This window comes from Manihot esculenta, chromosome 11 (genome assembly GCF_001659605.2).
Source record: "Manihot esculenta cultivar AM560-2 chromosome 11, M.esculenta_v8, whole genome shotgun sequence".
Classification (NCBI taxonomy): domain Eukaryota; kingdom Viridiplantae; phylum Streptophyta; class Magnoliopsida; order Malpighiales; family Euphorbiaceae; genus Manihot; species Manihot esculenta.
The window spans coordinates 33,030,879-33,047,493 of NC_035171.2; the positions used below are offsets into that span (position 1 = coordinate 33,030,879).

Below are 16,615 nucleotides of genomic sequence, written 5' to 3' on the forward strand. Positions count from 1 at the left end.
AATGACGTCAAACGGAGCGACCTCAAATTCTCTCTTCTTTTGCTAACACTCTACCTCTTCCCTTTTTTTCAGCTTGCCTTAAATCTTTTAGATCATTTACTCGCCAAATTTTTAAAATTGCGCTTATTTAGACCCATAAAAAAAGTAGAGGAAGAAAACGACAGAAATTAACTTTATTAATCATAAATAGAGTTCAGTGCTTATGTGGACACAAAAATTTAGCTTCGATAAAAGCAAGTTTGGACTTTCTTTCCAGCCTCAAAACCAACCTTAAAGGCCACCTCAACCAACTAAACGATACAGTTGAGCCTCAAGAGAAAACATAAACATTTATTGAAATGACCACCAACACCATCGATAGGAGTTAAGGTACTATGCAAGACTGGATGAGATGCAAATCCTCCTGAGACCTTGGCAACATTTTTAAAGGAGCTAGTAGTCTGAAACAAAAATGGAGAATATAAAATTACAGCAAGAATATAAGCATTGCATTATAATGTACACAATGTACAAAATGTGCAAGCACAATGTAGAGTACAAATGAATATATACAACAATAAAATGCAAAGGGCACTTTCTGGTTCTCTTGGAAAGGAGGACGACAGGGTGAGGGTAGTGGAGATAAAGAAGCGCTCATAAATAGATAGGATTTTAGCAAAGATGGCAGCAGCTTGGATTAGTCTGAAAGCTCGTCTAAAGTTTAATTCCCACCAAGCTAATACAAAAGAATGCTACTATTTTGATATGATATTGCTCTTATGTAGAAGATATCCACAGCCCCATCCCTTTCCTCTTCCCAGTTCAATTATAGACAGCAACTTCTGCAACAAGTCTTCTGCATCTTTCTTGGATGCCAGTTCCAAACTGGTCTGGAAGAGCGGAAGTGGAGTTGAAGGATTACTCCAATGCTTTGTCCGTGTTCCACCACCCTTTTTGGACTGATGCTGGTTGTGCCTCAGCCCAGCATCTAAACCGCTTCCAACAATGTGTACTACCCCCTCCACAGTATCTGCATGGATTACACTGTCCAAACCAATATCCGACTCTACCAACCACTCTGGATCAATTGGAACACCTCGAAACTCGGGCTTCCCCAAGTCTACAAAACTGGGACTGCTTACAATCAACATGAGTCTCTCAGTGACCACAACAAATTTACCAGCTTGTTTAAGTGGTTTGCACATCACAAATACTTCATCCTTCAGTTTCAAGCCATCATCAACTTCCATAAGCACTGATGTTCCAACAGCCTCTTCAAAGGAGTAAGGCCTTAGAGGGTGTTCTCTACTTAGAGGCCTTGGAAGCCGGGCTCTATAGCGTTGAGATCCAATTTGGTGTAGTTTACTTCTGTTTCTGATACTCTGTGCAGTTTTTCCTGTAACCTCAAGAATACTAGCTGCTGGTCTTGCCACTAGTCCTGTAACCCCTAAAGCTATTCCTGCATGAAAGAAAGGGATAGCAATAATTACTAATGATGAAAGAACCAACCCCTACTATCTGTGCTTTTCATCTGAAGATGAAAAGAAGTCTAGTCAATTGAAATAACAGTTGAAAAAGAGGCGAGGGGAAGGAGGATTGCATGTGACTTTTTCAGATTGGTTCGGTTTCGGCGCTCAGCATTGTATAGTTTTTATGTGAAAGACATTTATTGTTAAAAAAAAAATTATTTGCTAATCATACATTATCTATGGGTTTAGTTTGTAAATTATACTTTTTTCATAAATAATAAAAGAAGCCTATCTCCTCCCCCCCCCTTCCTTTTTTTTTTTTTTTCTTTTTTCCATTTATAAGCAGTAATAAACAAATCTAAAAATTTTCTTTCAAAGTTAATCATTGGTTGGCCCACTATGATCATATGCCTCCAAAAGGACCATTTTCTATAATATACATCAGAGGGTGATTTCATCTGCTTTATCACTTTAAACAGTTTCACGCACAGCTCCCATCTCATTTCTATGGTGCTGTAAAGGGTACTGAAAAAAATACTGCAAACATATCACAAAATTACACATTACCTGAGAGGACACCAGGAAGACCATGTTTCTCAGCTTCTTTAATTGGTGACTGAAGGAGACCAGTGAGTCCCTGAAATCATGTAGTATGCCCTTAAGTTTACACCTTTTTTTTTCCTCTGATTAATTGTTTGACACATAAGCTTCAGAAACTGAAGCAATAGTAAAAAGCATTAGTGCAAATGTAAGCTTCCATGTTTCAAGGTGTATAAAAAATGTATAAAGAATCAAACCTTTACATGCAAAAGAGAAACAAATGTATAAGTAGTCATCAAAATGCATCTTCGTAATTTACGGGTACCTAAAATTTTGATCCAATTTCAATGTAAATTGTTTATACCTGTTGCACCTAAGCTCATGTTGTAGGGTGCATCATTGGTTTGGGGTTTTACAGGCAACAACAAATTCCATGGTGGAATGCTTCAATTGGGCTTGGTAAATAAATTGCAACTTCTATTCTTGCAAAATAAATTGTTCCAAACGAAGCCGAAGTGACTAGCAAGCATGGGTTTTGCAAGTGCCCGTGGCCATTAAAGCCTTGAAATAAGGGTGATAAAATTTTGCTGCTGTAACAGCCGTTACAGGCCATAAAATAACGGCCGTAATGGCCATTACTTTTATTTTCAGGAATCTTCAGATCAGCTTTTTCTTTCCTTCACCAACAGCCTAAGTCACACGAAGATGAATTATTGGAGGGATCTTCCTCAGCAGCCTTCATTCATATTTATATTCCAAAGCAAAAAACTTAAAAAACATTCATATTTCTGTCAAGTTCTTTCACAGCAGCCTATATTTATTGATATCGATCAACTTCTTCTCAACTCCCTCAATTTCACTCAAACTTCACTACCTTTTAAGTGTTTATTTGATATATTCATACTTATTATTTGATATATTTATATTTATTGTTAAGCCACGACTTGAAACCATGCTAGCAAGTCCTTTTGAAAGCCTCATGAGAGGCTTCACCAACATTAAAGTTGAATCCCACATAATGATTGGAAGCTTTGCGAGAGTCATCTTAACCTTAGAGGAGGCTAGGAATGACTGCAACACCTTTGAGAGCAAAGTAAAAGTCTTTGCCACAACACCTCTAGAAGTAGAGCAAGGGTCTACAATGACCTTTACAAGCTAGACGATCTTACAATATCTAAGGAGTATACATGTTTTCACTAGCCCTTGGAAGTTAGGAATGAAATGAGCTTTGAGATGAAAGGGGGAAAACATGAAAAAAATATAGAGCCTTTTGCTGTATGTTTGGGAAGATTTCGTTAAAACAAATGTAAACCCTTTCATAACCTTCAACTTTACAAGTATAATGTGTATGATTCCTATACAAAGCCTAACCATTGTAAGAAATAGACATTGATGATTTTATAGAATGGTATCTAACCCTATCTACGTACAAGGCAAAATACAAGTACTCATAGGATGGTGTTCAGCTCTATCATATTTTATGTGCCTAAGTCTCCTCTTACTAGGAACGGAACGTATGTGGTCATACTTCACTGAAAAGAGAGCTTGCAGCCCGTCAAAAGGTCTTGGTGCTTTGTGACTTCTATTGTTGGTCCAATTGTATCCTCGTGACCCCCTCATAGCATAGATAGACTCCAACTTCATTAAGGATTTGGCAGCTCGCTCTTAGCCAAGTAGTTATTTTCTCATGGAGCCCTTGTAGCTTTAAGGAGCTTTCGTGATCCAAATTTCATTGATTCATGTTTACCGAGTGTTCTTTCAACAGTAGAAAGAAGTTTGGACTTTGAACATCTAGAGTATTCCATCACGCCAATTACTATCGTTATAAGTAATAATTGCTACATTTTAGTGTTTATTTATTTATTTTTTTTTGCACAATTCGACAATTTAAGCATTTCAGTACGTAAATGTATTGTGTTTGGGTATAAAGAATTAGAAATGTAACATAAGAGAGGTATGAGCAATTTCGGTAACAATAGTCTAGCTTGTCGCTTCAAGGTGCTTCTTGGAGCCCAACACTCAATTCTGTGAAATTAGTCTTCATTTAATGGAGGTATTTGCCAAGGTCCCATTTATTAGCCTAAGATTCGGCCAAGGTCTTTTTAGGGCTTCACGGCAGACTCAAGGCTTTGCATGTACTTCAGTTGCTCACTTTGATGTCCTTGCACTCATTCCCTTTGAGACTTGATTTTAGGACGAGTGTAAACAATATCTAGCTTGTATACAGTCATTGTGCATATATATCGATTTATATTTTAGTTTTCTTGATAGATGTGTAATTCACTTTATAAAATATGGTACGTTAGTCACATATGCTGAAAAAGCCAGCATAAGCAGAACTTTACATTACCTCCAAGACTTCGTTTATTACACCTTTACTTTGTGAAGTTACACCTTTATGCTGTTTTTCCATCCTTCCAACAGACTGGTCATCAAATGTAAATGCAACAATACCCTACAAGGATGACAACAATCAATATATATTCGTCCACTTCAAAAAACATATAAACATAACCTGATTCATAGAATTATTTAAGCATCATTAGATGTAGGACATACCTTGTGTGCAGCTTTACTGAACTGGGTGGCAGCATCACTTAGAGCATAAACTGTGTTACTCAGAAGACTAGTGGTACCTTGTGCCATGCCTGTAATAAGTCCAGTAGGGCTCTGTAGAAGAAATAGCCATGTTACCACATTGGGATAACAGGGGCAGATACAATCAATGAATTAAACCTCTTACCTGCAAAATGCTTCTGGCCGGAACAGATAAAAAATCTCTGATGCCAAGTCCCAAACTCCTTGCAAATCCCATAGGATTACCTATAACACCAGCAGAACCAAAGACCTGCATATTGTAGAATGATAAAGGAACATGAATGCTAAATTCGAAAGAAAGAAGTTAAATAACTGCAGTTTGCAATAGACAACTTTTTGCAAGGAAAGCAGAATAATTTTCACCAAGTAAACAAGCTAGATAGTTTCACATGTTCACCTTGTACATCTCGTGAAGAAGCTGACGTGTGTAATGCCTGAGGAGGATATCCTGCATGGACTCCCAACTAGCCATTTGATGTGCAATTGTCAATTGCTTGAGATGAATTCGAGCTCCCTCAACATCAGCAAGAGCTATTAGACCTCTCTGCAATTAATTATTGTTTTTAAGTAACAAATTATATATCATAACATAATTAGCAGCTAAATGAAGTTAAAACAAATCGGAATTAACTATTGTTGCAAGTAACCAATTGTAGACTGAAGAAAGAATTGGCCCCTGGCACTTCATAAGCCAAATATACAAAATAGTCCTACAAATCATTGTTCACATAGACATATAATACGTAAAACCCATAGATATATGACTTAAAGCCCCCTAAGTACTACAACATATGTTTCATGTCTTGAGACTCAGAAAGGGATACCTGCAGACCATGTTACTAGTAGCCTTGTGGAGTTCAGAGATGGACACCCTTTTAGGCCAGCTTAAAACTACTTATGGCCTCAAAGGAATAAAAAAAGGGGAAAAAACCGAGAGTTGAGCCAATGCAGTAGGAATAAGGGCCACTAAGGACTTCAGTTGTGTAGCTGAGTGATCCTAATTGGGCAAGGTATGAGACTCAGAATCTCACATTAAAGCTATGAGATTCTATCGTGGGGTTTAAATAGATATGGGCTGTTCCAAGTCCCACTCCCACCTTGATGGCTAGTTTTGGGGTATGGTTAGCAATTAGCATAATGCTCAAAAGCAATTTATCCGCTATTTAACAAAAATTCCATCCCATACAAACAATAATTATCATTTCGCAATAGCTCTTGCAATAAAAAAGAAAAAGGTTGCATACATGGATGATTGATTCTCCAGATGTAAGAAAACCATTTGTAAGTATCCATGGAGCACTAGAAAAGCTGCAAAAACAAATACATCACGTTTATCAATCAATAAACAATTGATTAAGAGGTAAAGCTAAATATAAAAGGAGTCACTAACTCACCTCAAAGTGAATTTGATTGGTGCCAGATCAAACAATTCTACATAGATCTTTTTCTGCCTTCTCGCCAAAAGATAAATTTGTTGCCAAGGGGCTCCAATTGGGACCATTGTAGGTAGAGATGAGCTGCTTATTAGACTCTTACTGAATTCAGGAAAATTGATTCCATGGAGTTGGTCTTCTCTTGTTTTGACATATTCAGAAGTCTGAGTGTGTGAAAAACCCACATACATGGGAGGATTATAAGCAGGATCTGAAATTGGTAATGCTTTGCCTTGGAATCTTGAAGAGAGAGATCTAATGAAGGCTAGCAAGTTTAAAATGATTTCCTGCTCAAGCTCAAGGCGGAAATTTGCCACTCTGCAAACATCCACAGGTTCTAATGAGGACCATATTTTTTCTAATAAAAAAAATCATTCAGTAAATCGATGGACACCTTAAGCTGATATACTCAAATGAAACCAGAGATGTGTCTTTCTTTCTCCATGTTGCTATGGCTACATAGACTACAGGTTCACAATAACTTTCAGTAGAAAGTTGCCATACTCTTTCGCCTTTCAACTTTGCAACGTCATCCTTGGCTCTTTGGGAGGCTGCATTGCTTCTATATTCTTGATTAAAGGACAGGATAACGGGGTATGGTGTTCTGTGCAACTGGTTATCAATTTGCAATGAAGAGATTTGAAAGGAAAGCTTTTGTTGGTCCAGACTCTGAATCAGGTTAAGCGTTATATCCTTTGCACATGCAAAAAGCAATTCCTAACAGGGGAAAGAAAAAGAAAAAAGAAAAATCCCAAGTGACTTGAATGAGGAACCTCCAACAAATATATAAATAAAATAGGCTGAAACCTAAGTTTCTTTTGGATTTTGGCAATTATATCAACTTTAGTGGTGTTTGTGTCAATTGCATCCATCTGTTGTATTGCACCTTATTTACATTGTTGGTAGTGTTACATGGACACAATGTGTCATATTGGTACATTCTACACTCTAAAACAGATATGTAAACTAATAACTGTGAAATGATTGGACGTGCCATGTCATATAATCACTTATTTCATTTCGTTCTACCTTTTCTTATTACAAGTGTAATGTTGTATTTTAGCAGGCAGTTGGTCATACTGGTGTGCTGCATCACATCCACAGACTAGAGGAGGATATAACTAACACGACTAATAGATGGGGCTAAAATTGTCATTCAAGCAACAGGTTTGGATTTTTTAAGACAATAGGCCAATACAGGATTATCCATTTACCTGTGGATGAGCATTAACCAAGGAGATACCAATGCATGAGACAGCAAGAGAAAATTTCTCCTGGTAATCAACAAAGTTTTGCTCTCGCTGCTCATATTTATTTTTCACTTGAAACAAAGAGGGAGATAGGTCCTCCAAAACATGGTAACCTGAATCAACAATGCTGAACACCTGAAAGAGGAAGACATACATTGAGCTCTGTATATATGAAAATGTTGCATGTGGTGTAAGCATCAGCAACAAACCTTAGTTGCTCCCTCAGCATGGATAGATAGAAGCAATGTTCTTTCGGGTTTCTGAAAGAGGAGAAAAAACCTAAATTTAGTTCATCAGGTTCTTATGAAAAAGTAACTCATCATTAATCAACATATCAAATGGTAACCCAATATCTCACTTTTAAAGATCAACTAAATCTCAAAAAGATTTCCAAAAAAAAAAAGGAAGATCAACTAACAGCCATGAAGAAAATTGGTTCTCAATAATGTTCAACTTGCTCATTACCTTTTGTCCCTTGTCAGATTCTGAACCTAATGATATCTGTGCCATAAAAATTTCTCAAATTTCCAGATCTCTTTTCTCATACAAGGTTTCTGGATTCTTTTAGAAAGAACTAAATAATGTCCCTTTCTGAACTTCGAAAGGATCCATGAAGTTGAGTCCAGAGTGTTTAACATCAGCCATCATGCATTATTTTCCCAAATTGTTGGGCTGTTAACATTTCAAAAGACTTTCCTGTGCTTCTTCTAGAGGGTAAGAAGGATATTATTGGAAGCCTGCTTAGTATTGTGCTCAATATCCATAAGATGTTGGCATAGAAGTGGGTAGTAGTGTTTCTCATTTCCACAGCTGGAAGAGAAGTTTTGAGGGTTGCTGCAGCTTCACGTGAAAGTACCTTGCATTTTCATAAACTTTAAAGTGTGTCAAGAAGCAAGACATTCTAGGATCACCCTTTTGACATTGAGCACCTACTGCCCAAGCAACTTTAGTCAGAAAAATCCTCTTATTTCCCTTTTATTTCCACATGGTACTAGAGCCTAGGTTTTGAGTCCCAAGGCCATTTTTCTGCCATAAAGCCCAAGGTTCGAATCCCAAAGTTCTTTCTCTCCTATATTCTCCTCCTCTTTCGAGCCTAGGGTTTGAGTCCCAAAACTGTTTTCTCCTATATTCTCCACCTACATTTTAGCCTAGTGTTTGCGTGAAAAGCATTTTCTACCAAATTCCTCTTCTGCTACATGGTATCCAGCTTCATGAGTAAAGACCAAAAAACAAGGAAAAGGAAGCTGGATGATGGATATGTAACCTCTGCAAAAATCTCATCAAGTGGGAGTATTGGAATTGATCAGATTTTCACTTAATTCGTGATGTGAATCATGGGATTGATCAGCAAAGTCATTGGCTTGATTAATGCTTGCATTAAGAAGTGATTTATTGGATACTGTAAATATCTTGTGTGTTCCATTATAAATATGGACTTCTATGTCTTATTCTAAGACACGAGTGAATGAAATGTAACTCTTTGAGAATTTGTGTCTGTGGATGTGGCTCTAATAGCCAAATCATGTTTCGTACTTTCTCGATGTGAATCATGTGACTGATTAGCAAAATCATTGGCTTGATTAACGCTTTGTATCAAGGAGTGATTTACTGGATTCTGTAAATATCTCGCGTCTTCCATTATAAATATGGACTCTTTATGTATTATTCTAAGACATAAGTGAATGAAATGCAACTCTTTGAGATTTTGTATCTACAGTGTGGTCTCTCGATAGCCCAATCATGTAAACTCTTTGCTTATTGTTTTCTCCCATCTTTTCTTTCACTCCCAACTAGTTTTATTACTAGAAATGTGATTAGAAGAACTATGGAAGAACACTTAGTTAAACAAGCAAAGAAATTATCAAGTCGGGTAACAATTGATGAGGACAATTGCAGCTTCACTCATTATAATCGACTCTAGTCAAGGTAGCTGTGAAACAATAGGAAAGAAATAGTAATGATGCAACTCAGACTAGTCCAAACCAGAATAGTCCATGATTCTCATTCTACTGCCTACAGCTACCTCAAAAAAATGAGGAGCAAAAGAATATACCTCGGAAGTTGGTTTCAAGTGTATAGGTACATACTCTCTTAACTCATCAAGAGAATAGACCCCAATAACACGCTCTCCAGGTACCTTTACATATACAGAAAAATAATTAATAATGAATAAACATTATATATCATTTTGCAAAACAAGAAAAGCTCATAGTTTCATACCTCTACAGTTAGACGATGTGGATAATGGGGTTCATCCCATGCATAAGGGCAAGAAGTGTATGGGTGAATGATAGTATCAAATGTTTCACACCTTTGCTGGTAAATACGTAATCTCTGGAAAGAGGCGAAAGCACAATGAGGAACTGAGTTTTAACACATAAGGGAGATAAAATGTCACATTCTTTTCAGGTACATTGACTTTTTGCAGTTCTTATGAATTTATGTGTAATCTGATATCTTTATTTAAGGTACCATGCAACTGGCCTTACAGTAACTGGAAACCAAAAATGGGCAAACCAATCCATCTTAAATGGACATGAACCCCAAAATTGAAACATTTTAAAAAAAAAAACTTTATAGTTACTTGGACCATAAATTTCATCTTAACAAAATTATAGAATTGGCTGTCCAGTTCTAAATAACAGAGAAAAGTTGCTTTATTTATAAACATCACAACAACAGAGAAGTGAAATGATTCAAAGAATTTGCAATGTGCTGTGCAGTGGAATGATTAAACTGCCAACCTCCTTTGTGAAATTTTCAATTCTGTATGGCATAAACCCAGTGTCATCATCTGATAAGAGAATCAAATATGTCCCTGAATCTCCATGGAGGCTTCCGATGATCTTTTCATCTCTAATGGAAACATCAGCATTTTGTACCTCCACCCGTATCATATTTAATAAACCAGAAATATAATTCCTCATTTTCAATTGTGTATCACCTAGGTGATCTGGCAAGAAGCTGCCTGACCATTGCCAACCGGGCTCATTAAAACGTATGGAAACCAGTAAATCCCTACAACAGGTGAAAAAATGACTTAGACAAAGATGCATGTTAATTGCACAAAGCCACCAACTCAAACAAAATGCTGAACGGAACTTTCTTGTTAGCTGGATGTCATAGAGAGATTATTTTAATTGCTTTATCATAGTTGTTGATGGATACTCTATTAAAGTTCAACTGAATATTTCGAGATCATCCATTCTAGAACCTTGCTTCTCTAAGGCTATAATGTGGCACTGGAATTTTCCAATGCCAAAAATAATTGAAAAACTGTAAAAGTTCTACTGCCATTGATTCCTCAATTTCCAACTGCTGAATCGTGCCCAAGAATGAATTTCTTCCCTCCATATCCATATTGGACTTGCACTATAGAGTCATAGACCCTTATCCTGGACCTAATAAAACATAAACAGTAAAGTTTGTATGTATTAAGCCTTGAACCACCTCGACCTAGCTAGTGAGGAATCTATGTTAGACATCCCATCTTTGTCCAGTCTGAAGGTGTGTAGCCCAGCCCCTAGTTTGCTAGTAATCAGGGGTTGAGTTATTTGGCTCTATTGCAGACAAATGTTTAATCTCCATTTAGCCATTAAACCAATGTGCCAAAGACCTTTCCACACTAAAGATTGCCCATTTATGCAACAGTTAATAATTAGAACAGGCAGAGCACCTCATTGTGTCTGTCCAGTGAAGATGAGAATGCTTTCCGATGCTCAAATGAACAAAATGGTCAGTTCCTTTCTGCTTATAACATAACTCTCTTCTGCATGCATTGCTAATTATATATCTGTAGAATGAAGAAAAAACAGATGCATTAATGACCTGATATAAGTACAATGTAATGCAAAACCTTGTAATAATGGTTACCTAGGCTGGAAAGTTATGGCCCGAGTCCTCCCGACAAATGACCCAGCAAGAGCACTAGAGGTCACAGATATGATAAATGCAGCATTTGGTGATGACTGAGGAACTAGTACGATACTTGATCTGCTAGGTGGAACAAGAAGAAAAGGTTCTGACCATGAAGAATTGGACTCTTTTTCCACATGTTCAGGCAGGCACCTTCGTATTCTGACCATAATTTCACTCGAAGAAGAAATGACACGAGGAGAATACATGCACGCTTTAACCTTTCCACGCTCAGCATCAACAGGGTCAGAATCTTTTGGAGTTGGTTTACTAGTTGACCACATAATTGAAGATGATGTTTTACCACCCAAATCAGGATTGTCTGACTGCCCAAAGAATGAGGAACCAGATAAAACTGAAGGCTTGCACATAAATTTCCCCAAATGTGGATTAGCATTCTTTCCTAGCAAGATAAATTGATTATTCCCTGCACATGAATCTTGGTCAGAAGATAGAAGGCTAAGCCCATCTTTCATCTCTTGAAGTTCTTGTTCAATTAAGTAACAGGATGGAATAGCATAGTGATTTCCCTTAGTTTCCGGGGCAGATTCTGAGATATGGAATGGAAGACCAGTACAATTATATAACAAAAAGGGAGCAAAAATGAAGATCTCTCGTGCACCAGAGAATGCATCCATCATCAAATCCACATTAATATATAGAGGCCCTAGAATCACATAATGAGACGCTGTTACAAAGCAATCTTAAATCACAATACAAATTGAAAGACAAGCAAAGGGAAATATCTGTTACCATTAGAAAATTCTGGGTTGAAGATCATGGTCTCTGTTAGAGAGAACTTGGCTCCACTAAACTTAGCCATTGCACTGAAAGTTTCTGTACGTGGAAACTTCAAAGCTGAGGGTCTGTATCCTTGCATGCAGAACTCCAGACCCAGGTCATGTGAAGGATCAACATGATGAAAGGAAGCTTCTACCTAAAAATCACATTAGCACTTGTTATGGTGCTGATGGAATTAATGAATATTGAAAGAGGCATAGATTCCAATTATTCAGCCTCAGGTTCCCCTCAGGCTTTCTTTGCAATCCATAGCAAATAATAAGGTATTTGAATTTGACACTGCATTTAAATTTTATGATTTTTGAAATATGCAGTATGAGTAACCCCACCTCTGAAAGCAATGCAGTACGAGTAACCCCACCACTCTCAATGGTCAGTGATACTGCATCTGGGAGGTAGCTGTACACCACTAACGGAGTACTTAAGGTGACCTGATGAATACATTGCTTCTTTGACTGCATCCACCCATGAGTGCAACTTTGAGCTGATTGATCCGTAGGGTTATTAACATAGGAAGGTGAACCTTTAATTGACTTGCCAGATGAAGGGATGCCAAATTTTTGAACTGATATGCAACACCGGAATGGATCACTGCTTGGATGAGATGGATAACAAACAAAAGACCTAAGAAAACCAATCTTGATTTCCTGAGAAAGAATATTTGAGAGGTCATGCACTTCACTCCACAAGTAAGAATTTCCAAGTGGACGCCACCTCAAACGACCCGCTTCAGCCAAATGCAAAGGCAGTGGAACCTCTTGTCCAGGATGTATCGGATCTAGGATCTAAAATAAAATAAATGACCAGTAGGACGAGATATCTAAAGGTTCAATTAGTAAGCAACAATTCTTTTGTTCATACCTTGGGGGATAATCCAAATGGAATATCAAACCTTAACTCTAGCGTCATTGATGTTGAATTTGAAAGTATCACCTAATTCATGAAAAATCATAGACAAATAATAAAAAGAAGATTAATTACTAACAAGTATCAAAATAGCAACAACCACTGTACATACCGTTGAATACAATCGTATTAACTTGCTATAGCGCTGCATTGAAACATCAAACACAACAGGAACAGCAAAGCCATGGTTGGTACTGGATGTCACATTCTCCTTGATGTTTATATTGTATCTTGAAACATCCTCTAATTTCTCAATTTCAATTTTATTTGAAGCCTTAGAAAAATTAACCTCAAAACAAGTGAGTCCTACAAGATCCATTGAAATAGGAGCAGAAGGCATATACATGCCATCGAGTTGAATGCTCATAAAATGATGGAGGACCCCATTTGATTGCTTCTCACTGAGCCTATCAGAAGACTGAGCAGGCCTGAACTGAAACAATTGCTCCTCAGGAGTTTCATTGAGATAAATGGGAACAGAAGAACCTGGTTGCACAGCTTTTTCATCACCAAATTCTGAGAAATCAAACTCTTCAGTATTAACCGGTCCATGGAAAACATGGTATACTAGGGGCAAAGAAGTCGAGTTTTGGAGTATATAGGGAGCATGTTTTCCTCCATTTAAAGTTTCAGGTAACTGATGACTTGAGAATCTTTGAATTTCACAAGGATCAGATGGTTCCATCAGATGCCAAGCATCCTTAAACATTTCAACTGTCCTGAAAACACACTTTATGAGAAAAAAAAAGTTAGGAAGATAACAGTTGTTTCATGGAAATCAATGATGTTAAGATGCACTCGAGAGCCAACTACAGTAGCTTTTATTTGAATTTCTCCTGCTTTCCAACTTATTCACAGGAAAGAGGCCATTTTTATCAAATAATGTAATTCCCGTCTTCACCATGGAGGTGATTCCATAAATCCACTAAGGCATGTTTTGGCGTAATTGAGAGCAGTTGGAGGTAAAGAGAAAGTCATCAGAGTACTAACACTTGTAACCATAATTAATGGTATATTATCAAAAGAATAGTCTTTTACAGAAGCCTTCTGCTTTCTTGTATTGTTCTCTGATCACCCCATTCAAATTGATGTACTCAGCAATGCACAAAACTGGAAATTCATATATTCAATTTACAAGTGTCCTAAGGATCCTTGACCAAGTTAAAAGGTGACTCAACAAGCATGTAAAAGTAAAACAATATCAATACATACCTCCATAAGAGATTCTGTTACGTTCAAGTTTAGAGGTGCTGTTGATGTGAGAAGGATATCTGTCTTAATAGAACTGTTCAGAAGTGCGCTCATCTTGTGTCTTCTAATCATGTTTATCTGAAACTTCCAAGGCTCAATAAATGGCTCCCAAAGAACCTACAACCATTATAAGAAATGTAGTAGTGATCCATTCATACGTAAAATAACAAGATATTGGTGTCTTTTTAATGAATATACCTTGTGAATATTATTATAGTTCACTTCAACGTCACTTGTCACTGAGCTTTCCACATCAGTTTCAGTCATGATGGCATGTAACAGGATGTTCCTCATAAGAATTTCCAACAGACGACCACCACAGCTCCACTATATGGTAGCAGAGAAGAAAAGTTAATATTAAGCAAACAAACAGAAGTAATAAGTTTTACTTAAAACCGGGTGTATAGCTTATTTTATACACCTTAACAATAGGAAATAAGTATATCATAACTTTAGGTAGGACTAATCATGCCAAATGCAGCCTGACACATTGAAGCAAAATGATACACCTACCCTAATTATTAATTTGGCAAACAACCGTTCTGGTGCTGTCACTTATACAAGGAAGAAGAGAAAGAAGTTAATGAGAATGGGGTTGAGATAAGAAGATTTTGGATGGGAATGATTCAGTTAGCTGTAGAAGTTGTTGGATCTACTATGAGAAGTCAATCACCGTTACTAGCTAAGGATTGTACAAAAGAAAAATGTAACCGAAAATAATAATCCAATATAAATAATATCTTAGATATTATTCCTCTCAATTTCTTCTCTTAATCTTTCCATTATTTGTTGTTTTATTTTTCTCTAGATTGTCTCTATCCCTCCGTAATTCTTCTTCCTGTTTCAGAAGAAAGTAGAAACTCAGAGTTCCTACTGACAAGAGCCTCCTTACCCTTGCATTAAAGAAAATCACATATGCAACTTCATATGCAATTATGCAACAGAAAATGAAAAGAAAAATATTTAACAGTGAATCTCATGTGGAAACAATTTGAAGCAAATCATTCAAGTTAAAAATGTGGAGAGAGTACAAAACAAATTAAAAAAAGGAAAATCAACAAAAACCATCACAGAACTGCAAGAACTGCCAGAAACCTACCTTAACTAGATGTTAAAATCTTAAAAATTTAGCTATTCAGAGTGACACATACCCTTTCATCAGACATCTGAAGAGAAACTTCCCTCAACTGGATGTTGAAATCCATACTTGCAAATGAAGATTGGGAAGTATCAGCTTCAGGAATGTCAAACTGTAAACCATACCAAAAGCAGAGCACTTGATGGGAAAGCCACATATCTAAACGATTAACTTGAACCCCAACTTTGACATTGACAAGGTCCATTTGCTTATGAAAAATATCAGCCATAATACTAAGTTGGGATATTTGGAATAAAGGCCAAGTGGTAATGCTATTGCCCTTGCGTATCTCTGCCGTGCCACTAGTTTCCTCCAAACTAGATTTCAAATTCACACTTCCACCAAAAACGGATAGTTCACTACTGCTACTATGTGTGGTTAGTACCATGAACTTGTAGTTTTTCCCTTCAGTAGCATTTGAAGAAACATTTTGAGGCCTCTCCTGTTGAACTTCAGATGTCGCCAATTGCCAAACTGCAGATTCCATGGGCCAGAGAGGAAAATGAATTGCAAGTCCAATATTTTTTAACCTAACATTGAGGGTAACTGAATCCCTCTTCACGTGCTCTTTCACATGATAAGGTAAAGCGTTATTTAGAAGATAACTATGAGGAACAGCAAGCGCCACATTTTCAGCAAGATCTACCATGTCTTTAGAAGAATTTTTTGATGATGCCTTCATTTCTACAGTTTCAGCCATCAGTTGAGAATAGGAAATATAAAGATCAATGATAGCAGACCAGTCTGAAACATGTAGCCAAATATACAGAGAAGGAACAGAAATAAGCAACTCCTGGCCACCTCCAGTTGACTTTGAGAAACTTACATGAAGAGCTGAGGAAGCTGAGCAAGTATTAGTGCATTGTGCCATCATGACAGAATTCAGCAATGAATAAAGAGATAAAGAGGAAAAAGTCATGTCCAAGTCTATAGGTGTCTCATTTATCAAAGACAGTGAGCACATAAATTGCATATCAGTCTTGGCTATTGGTTGTGATAAAAATGAGTCCTCTCTTGACTGATACAAACTTATTGACAATGAATCAGCACAGAATCGAGCTTCAGTAAATACTGTGGCTGAGGCAACAGTTGGAACTGCAGCATTTTCCTTCAAACTTCTTTTCAACTGAAAAAAGTGTAAAACATCAGATGTGAAACATTTGGATTCATTATCAACTGAAGATAACTGATTTATGACATCCATTAATGCCTCAAAACCACCCCAAGTGTAGCAATCTGTCATTAAACAAAAAAAAAAGTATAAGTTAAAAGAACAGAGTTACAGAAACAAAGATGAAGAATAAGCTAGTGGTTCAATGGAAATTTTGAAAGTAA

At 37.0% G+C, this 16,615-nt stretch overlaps 1 protein-coding gene across 6 annotated transcripts in view; it reads right to left on the minus strand.

Moving 5' to 3' along the window:
* Positions 1-466: 466 nt before the first annotated feature.
* Positions 467-16,615, minus strand: part of LOC110625875 — a 52,784-nt gene continuing 36,635 nt past the window's right edge. For 3 of the 6 annotated variants that reach the window (XM_021771560.2, XM_043962062.1, XM_043962061.1), the window contains 23 exons: positions 15,294-16,516; positions 14,341-14,469; positions 14,104-14,259; positions 13,004-13,621; positions 12,847-12,918; positions 12,315-12,770; positions 11,938-12,121; positions 11,143-11,851; positions 10,946-11,062; positions 10,014-10,287; positions 9,490-9,603; positions 9,323-9,406; positions 7,479-7,529; positions 7,234-7,404; positions 6,414-6,736; positions 5,981-6,337; positions 5,831-5,894; positions 4,984-5,130; positions 4,732-4,836; positions 4,548-4,658; positions 4,339-4,443; positions 2,016-2,085; positions 467-1,438 (listed from right to left, as the gene is read on the minus strand). In XM_021771560.2, the coding sequence (XP_021627252.1) occupies positions 735-1,438; positions 2,016-2,085; positions 4,339-4,443; positions 4,548-4,658; positions 4,732-4,836; positions 4,984-5,130; positions 5,831-5,894; positions 5,981-6,337; positions 6,414-6,736; positions 7,234-7,404; positions 7,479-7,529; positions 9,323-9,406; positions 9,490-9,603; positions 10,014-10,287; positions 10,946-11,062; positions 11,143-11,851; positions 11,938-12,121; positions 12,315-12,770; positions 12,847-12,918; positions 13,004-13,621; positions 14,104-14,259; positions 14,341-14,469; positions 15,294-16,516 (6,344 nt within the window). In that variant the 3' untranslated portion in view covers positions 467-734. Of the gene's footprint in view, positions 1,439-2,015; positions 2,165-4,338; positions 4,444-4,547; positions 4,659-4,731; positions 4,837-4,983; positions 5,131-5,830; positions 5,895-5,980; positions 6,338-6,413; positions 6,737-7,233; positions 7,405-7,478; positions 7,530-9,322; positions 9,407-9,489; positions 9,604-10,013; positions 10,288-10,945; positions 11,063-11,142; positions 11,852-11,937; positions 12,122-12,314; positions 12,771-12,846; positions 12,919-13,003; positions 13,622-14,103; positions 14,260-14,340; positions 14,470-15,293; positions 16,517-16,615 lie in introns of those variants that run through there. The other 3 variants (XM_043962060.1, XM_021771561.2, XM_021771562.2) reach the window with 3 other exon arrangements.